Source organism: Thamnophis elegans, chromosome 7 (genome assembly GCF_009769535.1).
Source record: "Thamnophis elegans isolate rThaEle1 chromosome 7, rThaEle1.pri, whole genome shotgun sequence".
Classification (NCBI taxonomy): domain Eukaryota; kingdom Metazoa; phylum Chordata; class Lepidosauria; order Squamata; family Colubridae; genus Thamnophis; species Thamnophis elegans.
In genome coordinates this window covers 84,027,026-84,043,988 of record NC_045547.1, presented here as the reverse complement: position 1 = coordinate 84,043,988, position 16,963 = coordinate 84,027,026, and the positions used below count along the sequence as shown (strand labels likewise).

The 16,963-nt window shown below is 45.2% G+C and overlaps 1 protein-coding gene across 2 annotated transcripts; it reads right to left on the bottom strand.

Moving 5' to 3' along the window:
* Positions 1 to 115: 115 nt before the first annotated feature.
* Positions 116 to 15,465, bottom strand: PRPF18 (pre-mRNA processing factor 18). 2 transcript variants are annotated; one of them, XM_032221641.1, is made up of 10 exons: positions 15,334 to 15,465; positions 14,471 to 14,548; positions 11,732 to 11,836; positions 9,954 to 10,067; positions 6,746 to 6,892; positions 5,077 to 5,151; positions 3,813 to 3,953; positions 3,654 to 3,725; positions 2,299 to 2,454; positions 116 to 1,449 (listed from the first exon to the last, which is right to left on the bottom strand). In XM_032221641.1, exons 1-10 carry the CDS (start codon positions 15,397 to 15,399, stop codon positions 1,369 to 1,371), a joined length of 1,035 nt encoding a protein of 344 aa, XP_032077532.1. In that variant the 5' UTR covers positions 15,400 to 15,465; the 3' UTR covers positions 116 to 1,368. The 2 variants fall into 2 exon arrangements, with proteins under 2 accessions (XP_032077532.1, XP_032077533.1); XM_032221642.1 differs by having other exon boundaries at positions 5,077 to 5,145.
* Between the last annotated feature and the right edge of the window lie 1,498 nt (positions 15,466 to 16,963).

Below are 16,963 nucleotides of genomic sequence, written 5' to 3'. Positions count from 1 at the left end.
TGCTGCCAGCTCCACTGGCCACTGCCAGGCCACAGCACCACCTTTCAAAATATTTGCCCACCAAAAATCACCTTTTTTTCCAGCCTTCAGTGTCACAGAAATAATTCTCCAGACGTAATGGGAGGAAGTAACTTTATAATTAAGAAATGCAGAGCGAATGTAAATATTTGCTGGTTCTGCAGAGCCAGGCGATTAAAAACTGCCTTTAGATGAGCCTCTTCCCTGTTTCCCAGAAGACCGCCTTGCTGACCTAATAATCAGAATTATTATTGCCCGTAATGCGTAATAGCTATTTTTTTAAAAAAAATCCCTTTAAAAAGGATCAAGAGGGCTATTACGAACTTTTCTGGCAACGTTTGAGGCTCCTCTTAAGCCGGACTTCCAGGTTTCACAAACCACAACACAAACCGGCAGGTGATGGGGGAAAATAGAGAAAGAAAAGAGGAGGGGTGTGTGTGTTTTAGATTTGAACCCAGAATCAGAGTTTGTTCCGATGGGACAGGATCAAACTTTCAAACAATGCGGCTTGTTTTAAAACAGGCTTCAATTTGCAAGTTACGAGTCTTGCACATTTACGAATCTTGTTTAGGCAATCGGTGATGGGGAACCTTTTTCCTGACGGCATGCCAAATTGCCCCCCGCGCCCACACCATTCAATCCTCCCCACCTATCTGCGCATGAGAATGCCCTGCCTCCCCCGCAGGCGCCAGAGGCTTTTCTGAAGCCTGGGGAGGGCGAAAACTGTCTCCCCCGCACTCCAGAAGGGCAGAAAACCAGCTAGCTGGCGTGCAGATGTGCATCGGAGCTTACGGCTGGTTTGCCAGAAAATATGGGTCCATGTGGGCCACAGCTTTGCCATCACGGGTTTTATTCATAGATTTGGATTTTTAAAAAAATGAAATTAACCCTCCTTTTCAAGTCTATCTGTCATCCTGCATAATAAGACCACCCTCTTCTATAAATTAACATGGCTTCCCACGGACATCGCTTCTCTGATCTCATCTCCTGTGACCCCCTACAAGATTTTGTTTTGAGAGACGATTTCCTACAAAAACTATACAACAACAACAACAAGAAGAAGATATATACAAGTCGATAGAAGCTTCAGCTGTGGGAACCAGAACGTCAAGACAGTGTTTTGTTACATCTGGCACAGGAAGATCCGTGGACTTCAACTCCCAGAACTGCATGGCCGCCTGGGGAATTCTGGGAGTTGAAGTCCAAAGAGAGGCCGAACTTGACCCACGGTGACTTCAGCTGCTTCTCCCCGGCTGTGGAGGCAAAGTCCTTCGCAAAGGATGTCGCTCTCCCGCCTTCCCTGGGTGCCCCCAGAGCCGGAAGGGGGTTGCGGCGGGGGTGTGTGTGTGGTCACAAGGCGTTGTACTCCACACACTTGGAGGGGTCGGTGGAGAAGTGCTTCTGGCAAATCGTCATCAGCCTCTTCAAGCCCTGCGGAGATGGACACAAAGTGGGACCTCTGGCAAAGCGGAGATGGAATCCTATGAAGAACTTCGAAGCAGCGAGATAATCCGGTTATGTTCACTACGTAAATTTTGACATTCGAAGGCTTTACATTGTTAATGGGAAAACCGGTGGGGAAGAAACGATGAATTTGTTTCTTTTTTTAAAGAGAAGGGGGAAAAGTACGTTGTTTTGTACAGGTTAAAAACTAGAAATTGGAAAACAGGAGAAGAAAAGTAAAATGGCTTAAAATTGGAAATAATGGAAATAGAACGTAAAATGAACTGTGTTTTTTGTGGGAAGGTTAAAGGGGGGGAAAAACGGGCTGTTTTTTGCTCGTTTTTGCCCCCCACCCCCCCCCCCCAGTCCCCAGGAACACTCTACAAGCCTCCTAAAGGCTATGCGTGTCCTTTTTTGGGGCAAAAAACGGGCCTTTTTTTTTTGTTTGTTTTTGCCCCCACCCCCCAGGAGTACATTGCAGGCCTCTCAAAACTCTCTGGATGCCCAGATTTTCACAAAAAAACGGGGGATGCAGAGGGTTTGGGAGGCCTGCAGAGTGCAAAAATGTGTTTTTTTTTAAATTTGCCTCTTCAAAATCTTGGTGCGTCTTATACTCCAAAAATACGGTAATCGGCATGGTTTCGAAGCTGCGCACATTCTCACGTTTTCGGTGCTGGGCGAAGCGGTTGTTACGTTACGTGACGCCCACATCCCCCTTAGCCCGGAGCGCAAGACACACCGGGGGGGGGCTCTAGAGATGCTGCTGTTCAGGTGTTTGGAAACGCAGAGACGAATACGAGTCCGCGAAGGAGACGGCCGTCATTCCGTCCCTCTTACCTGGATGTATTTCCTCTGAGTCTCGTCGTTCAAAACGTGGGCCACGTGCTTGGAGAAGATCTTCTCGCGGCCGGTACGGGCATGGATGCCAACCATGGTGACACCAATGGGCCAGGGGGCGTTCCCAATAGCCATCTGGAGGTAGGCGTCGTTGGCCTGCGGAAACAGCCCAGTTGGTATCGTGCACAGCAAGGCCGACACTGGCCTGGAATGGCACAGGGCCTCCTGCTTGAGCAGGGGGATGGACTAGAGGATCTCCAAGGCCCCTTCCAACTCTTGTTCTTCTGTTAAGCAGCAGCGATTCCAAAGTTCTACTCTTCAGGTGGGCAACCCTAACTTCTGAAGAGCTTTCTGCCCCGTGTTCGAAACTTACATTTTCCAAGTAAGCAAACAATATATTTATATAAACAATATAAATATTTCTATGGTTTAAACAAATATGTATATTGTTTAATATAGTTAATCAGTGGAACCACTTGCCTCCAGAAGTGGGTGCTCCCACCACAGGAGGCTTTTAAGAAGATACTGGAAAGCTATTTGTCTGAAATGGTAGAGGGTTTCCTAGTTGGACAGGGGGCTGGACTAGAAGACCTCCAAGGTCCCTTCCAACTCTGTTCTTGTGTTAAACAACAGCCGTTCCACTCTTCAGAAACAGGTGGAGAACCCTAAACTCTGAAGACCTTTCTCCACCCCCACCACCCCCAATTCTAAACTTACATTTCCCAAATAAGCAAACAGCCTAAATAATATTTATATTGTTTAATCTACATTGTTTAAATGAATATTTATATTGTTTAAATACAATTAATGGGCCTAAATTCTGAACCTTTCTGCACCTTATTCTAAACTTATATTTTTTTTAAGTGTTTAAGTATTCAATATTAAGTATTAGCAATATTTATGTTGTTTAATTTATATGGTTTAACATAATTAACCAGTGGGACGGCTTGCCTCCAGATGTTGTGGCTGTTCTACAATTGGAGATTTTGAAAAGAGACAAGACAATCATTTGTCTGGAATGGCCTAGGGCAGTGTTTCCCAAACTTGGCAACTTTAAGACTTGTGGACTTCAACTCCCAGAATTCACCAGCCAGCTGGCTGGTGAATTCTGGGAGTTGAAGTCCACAAGTCTTAAAGTTGCCAAGTTTGGGAAACACTGGCCTAGGATCTCCTGCCTGAGCAGAGGGTTGGACTAGAAGACCTCCAAGGTCCCTTCCAATACCTATTCTGGTAGTCTATTAATATAAATAATATTGCTCTGACGTGTACGCTGTTTAGACTTTCCACATCTTAATCCAAAGAAGCTCCAGAGTTCAAATGTCATTGGAATATTTTTTTTTAAAACTGGGCATTACCTTCACGTATTCTCTTTGCAACATGAACTTGATAATATCCGTGATGGATTCCTTGATGTCTGCAGGCAGAGTCTAGAAAGGGAGGAAGCAACATAAAGCATTAAGGGAGGTGTTGTTGCTGTTGTTTTTGATTTCCGATTGCCAGGAATAATCTCTTACCCTTTTACGGAGTTTTCTGAAGAGAGGCCTCAGGTACGACTCCGTCTGCTTCTGGGTGGCGCTGTTCAGCTTCCCCTGAACGCCCCGCTTCAAATAATCTTCCCTCGCATTCAGGTCCTTTGCCCAAACTCCGAGAAGAAACTAGAAGACAGCGGAATCTGGTTTAAGCTACCTTTCAACGCAGACATCATACGCTCCGAAGTATAAGACGCTTTTGGGGAGGAAAACAAAGGAGGGGGGGGGGAATCTGCCTCTGTCTCCCAGCAATTTGCCTTTCACATTCGTTTCATAAAAAAGCCGAGGTGGCGCAGTGGTTAGGAGTGCAGCACTGCAGGCTACTTCAGCTGACTGCAGTTCTGCAGTTCGGCTGTTCAAATCTCACTGGCTCAAGGTTGACTCAGCCTTCCATCCTTCCGAGGTGGGTAAAATGAGGACCCGGATTGTTGTTGGGGGCAATATGCTGACTCTGTAAACCGCTTAGAGAGGGCTGAAAGCCCTATGAAGCGGTATATAAGTCTAACTGCTATTGCTATCTATCTATCTATCTATCTATCTATCTATCTATCTATCTATCTATCTATCTATCTATCTCTATATCTATCTCTCCCTCCCTCTCTCTATATCTATCTCTCCCTCTCTCTATATCTATCTATCTATCTATCTATCTATCTATCTATCTATCTATCTATCTATCTAACTATCTATCTATCTATCTATCTATCTATCTATCTATCTATCTATCTATCATCTATCTATCTATCTGGGTGAAATGAGGACCCAGACTGTGGGGGCGATATGCTGACTCTGTAAACCGCTTAGAGAGGGCTGAAAGCCCTATGAAGCGGCATATAAGTCTAACTTAACCTAAGAGCCAAGGTGGCGCAGTGGTTAAATGCAGCACTGCAGGCTACTGCTAGATCAGCAGGTCAGCGGTTCAAATCTCACCGGCTCAGGGTTGACTCAGCCTTCCATCCTTCCGAGGTGGGTAAAATGAGGACCCAGATTGTTGGGGGCAATATGCTGACTCTCTGTAAACCGCTTAGAGAGGCCTGAAAGGCCTATGAAGCGGTATATAAGTCTACTGCTATTGCTATTGCTACAACTGCTATTGCTATTGCTAAAAGGGGTTTTGCCAGGACCAGAAACCTGCTTCGTGCTTTTTGGGGAAGCCTCGGTCAGAATAGATACAGACGTAAAATCAAGATTCTCACAGCTTATCAGCAAGGTGACAAGCTTTCACGGACGCCTTGTTTGACTTTTTTACCTTCAGGAATTTAGTGATGATATCCATATCTTTGTGGTCGTCCCCTCGACCTAAGGATTCTCCCAACGCCTCACACAGAAAGAGAGAAAGAGAGAGAAAACAAATTCAGATATATTTGCAACAGCAGACCACGATACCAATGTAGAAAACTGAAGAGCCTTATATTTTTAGGGATGAAAGTCCAAGCAAGCAAGGATGTTCTGGGTCTGGAGAAGAAACTCTTTCAGTTCTTCCATTACTTTAAAAAGTTGGAACTGTTTTTCCAACTTTTATACAGTACGAGAGAAACGAAGAGGATGAGGGGACTGGAGGCTAAAACAGGAAGAACGGTTGCAGGAACTGGGGATGTCTAGTTTAATGAAAAGAAGGACCAGGGGAGACATGATAGCAGTGTTTCAATATCTCAGGGGCTGCCACAAAGAAGAGGGAGTCAAGCTATTCTCCAAAGCACCCGAGGGCAGAGCAAGAAGCAATGGGTGGAAACTAAACAAGCAGAGAAGCAACCTAGAACTAAGAAAGAATTTCCTGATAATTAACCCACGGAACGGCTTCCTTCCACAACCTCCATCCCTGGACAGCCATTTGTCTAGAATGGGATACGGTCTCCTGCTCCAGTAGGGGGTTGGACTAGAGGACCTCCAGGGACCCTTCCAAACCTCTTACTCCAGATGTTATTCTTCAGAGCATCTGAAGGCAGGGCAAAAAGTAACAGGTGGGAAAATCTATGAAGAGACACCCAGCCTAGAACGAAGGAGAAATTTCCTGACGGGGAGAACAATTGACCAATGGAACGGCTTCCCTTCAGAAGCTGTGGGGGATCCAACACTGGAAGCTCTTTGGAAGAAGGGGTTGGAGAACCATTTGTCTGGAATGATACAGGGCTGTGATGGCAAACCTGTGGCATGCATCCCAGAGGGTGGCACACAGAGCCCTCTCTGTGGGCATGTGCACCGTGATCAGCTGGTCTTCGGGGGCGCTGAAGTGCCAGAGCCCAAAAAACAGCCAAAACCGGCCAAAAAAACAGGCCATTTTAGCCTGTTTTCATTCTGCTTTTGGCCTGCAAACAGCCTGGAAAAAGCCCTGAAAACTGCTGAAAACGGGCCAAAAGACGGCCAAAAATGCCCCCAAAACAGGCATATGCACACTGGCCCGCTGGTCTTCAGGTTTCTGGCACTCTGCTGCGCGCGCGCACGCACACACACACACATTCTGATTTGGGCATTCAGTGCCCAAAAGGTTCGCCGTCAGTGATATAGGGTTTCCTGCTCAAGGACTAAAAGAACATCCAAAACTTTTTAGTCTGTATTCTGTTTCACCAACCCTGAGAACAAATATCTTTCCAGAACCTATTGATGGCCATTTTCTTATAAAGGTAACGAAACCTTCCCAGAAATGAACCATGAATAAAGCTGTGGGACATTTCCTGCATTCCCGAAACCTGCCAAAAGCTCAGGACTCTGTTAGACACGGAGGCTGCATTTAATTCTTGACTTTGCGTTGCAGCTGAAGAGATAACTGGAGGAGCGAGGTTGTTCCTTTGGACTTCATCCCAAATGAACAAGGCACGCCTGGTTCAACGCAGCAGGAACAGGAATTCCCACAATGTGCAGCTTTGTGTCGACCCCGTCCTGCTTGGCGCACTGTCCCCGGGCGAAATGTCACGCCATACCTCCAGTTCCTCAATGGTTGTGTTCTCCTCGTGGACCTTGAGGTCATTCTGGGCATCATCCTCGCCTTGTTCCTGCCCCCCCACAATCTCGTTCAGGTACTGCTGGTCGATCTTATCCAAGGCTGCCTTCAGGTCGTTCCTCAACCCCTACGGAGAATTTTAAGATTTAGAAATTCAGTTACATGTAATAACAGCGGTTATAGAATCGCATAGGCATGAAATTGGAAAAAAAAGAAGTATACCCACAGATGCAATGGGAATAAAACAAGAGTGCAGAGAAGAGCAACAAAGAGGATTAGGGGACTGGAGGCTAAAACATATGAGGAACAATTGCAGGAACTGGGGATGTCTAGTTTAATAGAAAGAAGGACCAGGGGAGACAGGATACCAGTCTTCCAATATCTCAGAGGTTGCCACAAAGAAGAGGGAGTCAAACTATTCTTCTTGTAGAACAAGGAGCAATGGGTGGAAACTAATCAAGGAGAGAAGCAACTTAGAACTAAGGAGAAATTTCCTGACAGTGAGAACAATTAATCAGTGGAACAGAAGTTGCCTCCAGAAGTTGTAAATGGTCCAACACTGGAAGTCTTCAAGATGATGTTGGATAGCCATTTGTCTGAAGTGGTAAAGGGTTTCCTGCCTGAGCAGGGGGTTGGACTAGAAGACCTCCAAGGTCCCTTCCAACTTCTATTCTATTCTAAATATTAGAGTGTGCCGAAATAGACAGGTTAATGATGGGACTTAAAAGATAAAGGAGAAACAGAAAAGTACTCAATATGGGATTTTATGGTAGAATTGGCTAGTCAGTGGTTCCCAAACTTGGCAACTTTAAGACTTGTGGACTTCAACTCCCAGAGTTCTCCAGCCAGCAGAGCTGGCTGGAGAATTCTGGGAGTTGAAGTCCACAAGTCTTAAAGTTGCCAAGTTTGGGAACCACTGGGCTAGATGATAGATGCAGAGGTTAGAAAGTGGATAATGAAGGAAGATTAACAAACTAGAAACAAATACAGGTACAAAGCTATACAGAAGAATATATATCGCAAGTGATATTATTATCGGACTGTACACAACTGTAAATCGAAATGTATAGAGTGATAAATGTGTGTAGTGTTGCCTTACAACCATGGAAAGAAAGGATACAATTATGACATACAATATTATGCATTTAAAAAGAGATTATACTAGATGACTAAAGGAAAATTGGCCGAGATTAGGGTGTATAACATCATGTATATTTAAAAAGGATTTGATATAACCAGTATTCTGCTGTTGCAAAATTGAAACTGTGATGTGGAATAAAGGAAAATGTACAATAAAAAATACTTTTTTTTAAAAAAGGAAACCGTTTAAGGAATGCGTCAAATCAACGAAAAGATCTACTGAGGTTCAAACTAGATCACCAAGCTGGTGTTATCTTGGTGGTTCTTGACTTACAACAGTTTGCTCGTTGTGTTGAGTTCCTTAGAAATACAGGCAGTCCTCGACCTACGACCACAACTGAGCCCGAAATTTCTGTTGTTAAGTGAGACATTGTTCCAATGAGTTTTGCCCCATTTCACGTCCTTCCTCAGCGCAGCCCGAAGTGACTACGGCGTTGAAAAAAGTGACTTAATAACTATTTTTCACAGTTACGACCATTGTAGCCGCTCCCGTAGTCAAAATTCAGAGGCTCGGCAACTGGCGCGTACTTATAACGGTTGCAGTGTCCCCAGGGTCATGCGATCCCCTTTTGCGACCTGCCGACCAGCAAAGTCAACGGGATTCACTTAACAACCGGGATATTAACGTATCAACTGCGGTGATCCGCTTAACAGCTGCGCCGAGGAAGAACGTGAAATGGGGCAAAACTGATTGAACAAATGTCTTACTTAACGACAGAAATTCCGGGCTCAGTTGTGGCTGTAAGTCGAGGACTGCCTGTATTTCTAAGGAACTCAACAGAGGTCTTCAGCTTCAGTCAAAATCCTGGAGCGACCCAAGGTGAACAGCTTCAGTTGGCAGGATGGCATAAAACACACAACATGCAGGATCCGGCACATCACAATCTGCACAACTGCAGTGTTCCTGCATCCCTAAAGTCCATCACAAAAATCGGATAAGACACACAAACTGGCCCCAGGTTTTCAAGCACTACTAGGCCTAAACATTTGTTGTGTCAAACCATAAGCCGCAACGTAAACACTGCTTCTCTTTTTAAGAATTTCCACGCAAATTGTAAAGCCCAGACATGGAGCGAGGGATGAAAAGCAGAGTTCAATTCCACTTAAGCTTTTTATCTCAAACTAGCCAATAACCCGGCTTTGCCCAGGTGTTTATTTATAGCGGGGGGAAATGTCCGGACCAAACATAATTTCTCATGTTGGATTTTCCCCCTTATCAGAGGGAGCCCCCTTGTGGAGTACCGTGAAGCCGTTACCATGGCAACTCCACTGCACTGTACAGTAGAAGCCGTTTTACAGCAGTACAGTAGAAGCCTTTTAACGGCACAAGCGGCTGTATCTTAACAGAAACACACACCCCCGAGGAGTTTTAGGGGAATCTTAAACACACACATACACCCAGTATTTGTTTCCAGAGACTGTTATCTGTGTACCAAGTTTGGTTGAAATTGCTCGAGGCGTTCCAGAGGTATGCTGGAACACACACACACACACACACACACACAGCGGTAGGTAGGTAGGTAGTAGGTAGGTAGGTAGGTAGGTAGGTAGGTAGGTAGGTAGGTAGGTAGGTAGGTAGATAGATAGATAGATAGATAGATAGATAGATAGATAGATAGATAGATAGATAGATAGATAGATAGGATAGATGATAGATAGATAGATAGATAGATAGATAGATAGATAGATAGATAGATAGATAGATAGATAGATAGATAGATAGACACACAGATACATAGATAGGAGATGAGAGAGAGAAAGAGAAAGAGAGAGAGAGAGAGAATCAACATACTGATGACTATGTGTACATTCCAAATAAATCAGTGGAATATGAATGTCTGTTAACTCGGATCCTAAGACTTTGTACCAACCAATTCATAAGCAGAGAAAAGGTGTTCTGTGTTTCCACCAGGGAAGCAAAAATGTATTATGAATAAAGTCGTGTTTTGGTGACGTACTGACAGATCCTTTAGAGCCATGGAGAGGAGTAACAAGCGGTTGCCGATAAGGCTCCTGTATCAATCATTCCAGCATTTCATCTCCCTTACCTTGTTCACTTCTGGGGCCAGGATTTCTATTTTCCGCAACCGCTGAAAGGCGTCGTAATCCGTTTCCCCAAAGAGCCTGACGGGCTCCCCTCTTTCCCTCAGCCTCCGAATGACCTGAAAAGAGTCAGCAAAAGGCTCCGATGCATCAGCTGGAAAACACCCATCTGCGAGTTTCTGCAGGGAAGGTGGCTCCATGCAGGTGAGGGCTCCCTCTGGAGCAACACCAAAGGCTTTCAAGAAACGTCACAATTGGGGGATTCCACTCAGAAGAGTTTTCACCTCAAACACAGGTAGGTGGGTGGGTGGTGAGAGGGAGAGAGAGAGACGATAGATAGACAAGTAGGGGCAAGTAGTGGGGGGAGTGTCTGCATATACAGAGAGAGAGGGGGGGAGGGAGAGAGAGAGATGGATGACAGAAATAGACAGATTAGATGATGATGAAGATAAGCAGGTAGGTACTAGGTAGGTAGATGATAGATAAAAGATGATGGATGGATGGATGGATGGATGGATGGATGGATGGATGGATGGATGGATACATTCATACCCAGATAGATATAGGTAGTTATAGAGATAGGGGGGAGAGATTTCATGAGATAGATGATAGATAGATAGGGTAAACAGACAGACAGACATGAGAGAGAGATAATGTAGATGGAAGGATGGATGGATGGATGGATGGATGGATAGATAGATACATTCATACATAGATAGATACAGATAGATATAGAGATAGGGAGGGAGAGAGATTTAGTTAGATAGATGATAGATAGGGTAGACAGACAGACAGACATGAGAGAGAGAGATAATGTAGATGGAAGGATGGATGGATGGATGGACGGCAGGGGCTAGATATATAGAGAGATGGATGACAGAATAGATACACTGTATACAGATGAGATGGTGATGATGATGAAGATAAGCAGTAGGTACTAGGTAGGTAGATGATAGATAAGAGAGGTTAGATGATGGATGGATGGATGGATAGATAGATGATAGATGATAGATAGATAGATAGATAGATAGATAGATAGATAGATAGATAGATAGATAGATAGATAGATAGATAGATAGATAGCAGAGGTGGGTTCCTACCAGTTCGCACCTATTCGGTAGAACTGGTTCGTCAAATCTACCGAACCGGTTAGAAGAGGTTCCACCAGTGGACCCGGAAAGCAGGCCACACCTACAGAAGAGCTTCCAAAAATTTTTGAAACCCACCACTGATTCATACATAGATAGATATAGAGATAGGGAGGGAGAGAGATAATGTAGATGGAAGGATGGATGGATGGATGGATGGATGGATGGATGGATGGACGGCAGGGGATAGATATATAGAGAGATGGATGACAGAATAGATACACCGTATACAGGTGAGATGGTGATGATGATGAAGATAGGCAGGTATGTACTAGGTAGGTAGATGAGAGACGAGAGAGAGAGAGAGAGAGAGAGAGAGCTTAGACAATGGACACAGACAGAGACAGAGAGAAGCTTAATGTGGCATTTCCAACCTCCCCTCTGGGGCATCCGGGCAATCTTCGTAAGATGCCGCTGAGGGGGATGCCAGCCTCCTGCTTCACCTCCCTCCTGGCCTAGAGAAGCCTTCTCCTGTCCACTGGACCACAAGACCAGCGCTCTCAAAACTCTCCGCCCCCCTTTGAGAGCAGAAGGACGGGACGGGACAGAGCCTCGAGCATGGCAAGTGGCACGTAACCAACTACGACGTGGTGTTGGCTAAATAACTTGAACCCATGGAAGTCGCTTGGCTTTACCTCTTGCCTGGAAAGAGTCATGGGCAGCTTCTCCTCCGCCAGCTCCAGCTCCAGCACCGGATTTGAAGCCGCTGGGTTGTCATCCTTTCCGGCCTCATCGCTGACCTAAACAGTGTTGAGGAGCACAACGTAAATCCACAGCTGTCAATATGAACACACGACACGGGTTTCCTGCCTCTAACAATCTATAGCCGGGCAGAGAAGCAAAATTTCCTCTAGAAAAACGGCCAATAAAATTATTTTAGTTAGCACTTCCGTTGTCTTTAGGATGGCACCTATCTGGATCAGGTACAACAACTGACACAAACCTCATCCGGCTAGGAGGCAACGTATCTGGACCAAATGTTTCGACCGAGGCTTCTTCCCAAGAGCCTGAAGCAAACTCCTTGCCCCAACAAAAAACCCCTTCTTTATTAATTGACTGTGAATTCTGCTCCTTCACATCCAGCAAAGTCTTTCAAGGGCGGATTCACAGTCACAGACCTTATCTGGCTTGGAGAGCTGCCAGGCCGAGATCTGCAGAACTTGGCAAGGAGCCTTGGAGAATCACGAACCAATTAAGCAAACTAATGGTCTCCTGCAAACTCCACTCCCCTTTTGCTCCTCTTTTATTCCCTCTTTTATTGGAAGGGGAAGGCGGCTATGAAGACAGTGGATTTAAGCCCAAGGTGGAAGGCAAAGTTGCAAAATCCTTCCATCGGCTGGAGCTCACTGCAAGCAATGGGTGTTCACACAGACACAACACGTGTGGTTCCACCACTTTCTGTTGTGTAAGCCAGTCAAGACATCGATAAGCTAAGGCAGTGGAAGCGAAGCAAAAGCATCTACGATGGTATAACACAATCAGGCCTTAGTGCACCGGGTAACAAAGGTATGTACAGGTGAGGGACTCTGCGTCATTCAGGCCAGCTGCAAAATCTCCTCCCAAAAAATAAATGCTTCCTTGGAACATTCTCTCAGGAAATTTGACTTTGTCCACACTGCTGGAAATCTGGCCTAACTTTTTCCCCCGCAAACTGAACTCCAAGAACTAAAGCGTGATCAATTATTTAACCGTATTGTAATACTAGAGATTCATTTGTACTAAAACCAGATCTTTCCCATTAGCGATTTTTCTCTTCCTAAATATTAAAAAAAGCATCCATCTTTTCTACTCTTACCTCATTCCCTCAGAAGAAAAAGTATCCCTTCCTGAATCAATCAATCAACCTACCAACCAACCAACCAACCAACCAACCAACCATTTACGGTATCTGTCTGTCTACAATATCTGTGTCTGTCTGTTTGTCTGTCTATCTATCTCTCTATCTCTCTGTTTATTTATGGTATCTACCTACCTACCTACCTACCTACCTACCTATCTATCTAAGACATCTATCCATCTACCTACCTACCTACCTACCTACCTACCTATCTATCAAAGACAGTGTTTCTCAACCTTGGTAACTTGAAGATGTCCGGAATTCAACTCCCAGAATTCTGGGAGTTGAAGTCCGGACATCTTCAAGTTGCCAAGGTTGAGAAACACTGATCTAAGACATCTATCCATCTACCTACATACCTACCTATCTACCTACCTACCTACCTACCTATCATATCTGTCTTTCTGTCTATCCATCCATCCATCCATCCATCCACCTATAATCTCTATATGCTTTTCATACTTAACCAGCCATTCCTCCCTCAGAGAGGGACTCAGAACAATTCAAATCAATAAAAAAGCCTTAAAAACAGAATAAAAGAAGCGTCCTAAAGTTTCCTAAAATCTGAAATACATAACTGTCCCAGATCAGTTTTGGTTGCCGCTAAATCAACAGTGAAATTGCCAGATTCCACTGTTGGTCAGGATAATGGCAGAATGCATTCTCTCCATGTCCCTTCTTCTACTTCCTGAGAAATGAACCGGTCAATTCATCTTCCTTCCATCCATAAAGCAGAATGCTAAACTAATCCACCCACACCCCTTTTGTTTAGTTTGAGGTAAGAAGGGAAAAACCACCCCCTTTTAGATGATCTGTTTTGAAGTATCCTATATTATTACTATTTTCCCCATGCCAATCAAACACAAGCTTTTACAGTCCCAAAAGTGCTTTTTCCAAAAGTGCTTTTTCCTTTGAAAAAGTTTTATTTTTCATTCAATCATTGATCTGAATGATTTTTCAAAGAGGGGGGAAAAATCAAGGAAGTCCAATTGCCTTTTAGAAAACACACCTTTGGGACAACCACGACCTGGAGACTGAGAATCTAAATAAACACAAGCTCTTTATTCCATTGCCTTTGTAAAACTGTATCTTTTCGAGGCATGAAAATACCGATCGATACGAAGATGCGCTTGCTGAGATCTGGAGGGTTTGACAGGCAAAATAAATCAAGCCAGCAATTTAACAGCTTCTGATCTTGGCTCAAGAGGATTGAATCAGGTCCACCCTGCATGCCTGGTAGGCACAACGTAAAGAAAATAAGAGCATCTCCATTCTCAAGCAGCCTCATGCCCTGGGCACAGGAAGCCAAAAGTAAAAAATAAAAAAACTCAAAATAGCTGCATATTCATGCACGGCTCTTCCTGCGTTGCAAACTTAGCTCGGGAATTCATACCTCTCTCGGTGGCGTCTCCCTTACTGGCTAAAGTGCAGAAGTGACAGAATGAGAGAAATAACCGGGATTAATATATTTTAATACAGGGCCAAAGAGAAACCGCATAACTAGACGGCGTGACTGACTTGAATAGCAAGCCAATACCTTATATCCACATCTTTTGAAATATGCCTCTTCGTCCTTCTTGGCCAACTCACTGCGCTTGAAATATTTCTTATTTCCCTGAAAGAGAGAAACAAATATGAGCACCGCCCCCTAGAGTCGGGAACGACTAGCACGTATGTGTGAGGGGAGCCTTTATGAGCCGAGGTGGCGCAGTGGTTAGAGTGCAGCACTGCAGGCCACTTCAGCTGACTGCGGTTCTGCAGTTCGGCGGTTCTAATCTCAACCGGCTCAGGGTTGACTCAGCCTTCCATCCTTCCGAGGTGGGTGAAATGAGGACCTGGATTGTTGTTGGGGGCGATATGCTGACTCTGTAAACCGCTTAGAGAGGGCTGAAAGCCCTATGAAGTGGTATATAAGTCTAACTGCTATTGCTTTACCTTTTACTTTAAGGGTAACAAAATAATTAGTCTTGGGTGCTGCGCCACAGGTTAAATTAGCCCCTAAATGTTGCTTTCATTTCCTCTGTGGGCCACATTTGTTGACTCCAGCCTCTTCCTCCCAGGGTTTTCTCCCCCAAAAACAGCCCTGCAAGGCAGGCCAGGCTGGGAAAGGGGAGCAGGGAGAAGGAAAAAGCGCCCCCCCAACACACACGCTTTGATACCAACCCTCGCCCTAATGAATCCCAATTCCCTTCCCCAAAGGGCCCCCCCCAAGGCGACCTCCAATAACAACCCCCCTACAAGGTAGGACAGGCTCCATGAACCCCCCCCAAAAAAGCCAGGAGGGTTTTCTTTCTAAGGCCCTTTAATGGCCTCTCTCGCTCTAAACAACCCGGATTTCTTCCTCCTAAGGCGGCCTCTCCTAAGAACGACAACCCTGCGAGGTAGGCCCGCCCCCCTCACCGCCAGCAGCTCCTTCTCCTCCACCAGCTTCCGCTTCCGCTCCACCTCCGCCTTGAGAATGTCCATTTTCTCCGCGGGTGAAAAATAAGCAGGCCAAAGCCGCTTCCGGGTTTGACCAGAAGTTCCGTCGCCGAAAAATACCGTCATTTCCGCAACAGGAGAGCCGGAACGCGCCGCTACGGGACATAGAGCGTAAAAAAACGTGTAGAGGCGCCGCCCCGTCTCAAGAGGAGCGACTTCCGGGTTATTTTTTCAACCAGAATGAATGAATGAAGGGATGCGCCGCGTTTGGATCGCAACTGGATATTTTTTAAATATTGTTTTAAAAAAACTTTGCTAAGGGTTATCCTCAAAGGATTAGGGGCAGGGGAAAGTGGGAAATATCCCATCAATCTGAATAGAGCTGGAAGGGGCCCCTTAGAGGTCTTCTAGTCGAACCCCCTGCTCAAGCAGGAGACTCCACTCAGGTCGTCCTCGACTTACAACAGGTCATTGGGTGACAGCTTTTCATTGGGGGGGGGAGAGACTTATGACCGTGTTTCACACTTACGACCACTGCGGCATCCCCATTGTTCGGATGCTTGGCCACTGACTCGTATTTATGACGGTCGCTGTGTCCCTGAGTCACGTGGTCCCCTTTTGGGACTTTCTGACAAACAAAGTCAATGCTGAAGCCGGATTCATTTAACAACAGGGTGACTCGCTGAGCAACTACAGAGATTCATTAAGCGACTGTGGCAAGAAAGGTCGTAAAGTGGGGCAAAACTCACTTAACATCAAGATGCAGACAAACCTCCAAGTGGCCTCAACGACCCTCTAAAAAGGATGCAAATGACCAGCTGTCTGCAAGGAATATAAATTCTTCCATTCCTCCCACCATCCAGTCAGAACTGGAGAAGCTTCTTGGATGAGAAGCAAAATGTCTTCAAAAAAAACCCAGAAAATCTTGGGTAAAAATCACCTTTGGGGTCACTTAACCACTTGTCTCACTTAGCAACAGAAATTTTGGGCTCAATTGTGGTTGTACGTCGAGGACTAGCGGTATTCTGCTTGGGTTGCAAAGGACTTTTGCATGCTTTATGTCACATTCAAATATGATCACAATCTCAGTTTTGCTGCCCTGTTGTGCTTTCTTAGAGAAATCCAACAATGCAGACACAGGACTTGATTGCGTTGTCGCAAATGCAGTTGAGCCCAACAGGATGCGGGCCGCATAAATATTGCACATTTGTTTTTAAAAGCCCCAAAATGATTGACACCCCCCCCCCACATCTGGAAACCAAGTCAAGGCAAAGATCTCCAACCTTCCCTTCGGATCTTAGCATAACTCAGGGCACAGCCCAGATCAGTAAATAAATTCTGCATGTATTTATTTTAAAAATTTGCATGTCTCCCACAAATCAATCCCAAAGCAGGTTTTATTCCAGTTGCTTTGTCCAGCTGTGAAAATTTGGATGACCCCTAGATGGCAGCGGGGAGTTTCGCATTTTCTCCATCGCTTCGCTGCCCTCTGGTGGCCTCTTGAATTTCTGTAATCTTAACTTTTGCTACCTTCGTAGTCAAGTCCATGAAATTTTGGGATGTTTGGAGCAAAAAAAAAAAAATCACTACAGTTTACTTGCAAAAATAA

Bases quoted from the DNA above. Each gene is read 5' to 3' on its own strand.
- PRPF18 (XM_032221641.1), bottom strand. From the start codon at position 15,399: ATGGACATTCTCAAGGCGGAGGTGGAGCGGAAGCGGAAGCTGGTGGAG. The intron at 10,068-11,731 runs GTAAAGCCAAGC...GACTCTTTTCAG, and splicing joins TGACTCTTTCCAGGCAAGAG to GTCATTCGGAGGCTGAGGGA. The intron at 6,893-9,953 runs GTAAGGGAGATG...AATTCTCCGTAG, and splicing joins TGGCCCCAGAAGTGAACAAG to GGGTTGAGGAACGACCTGAA.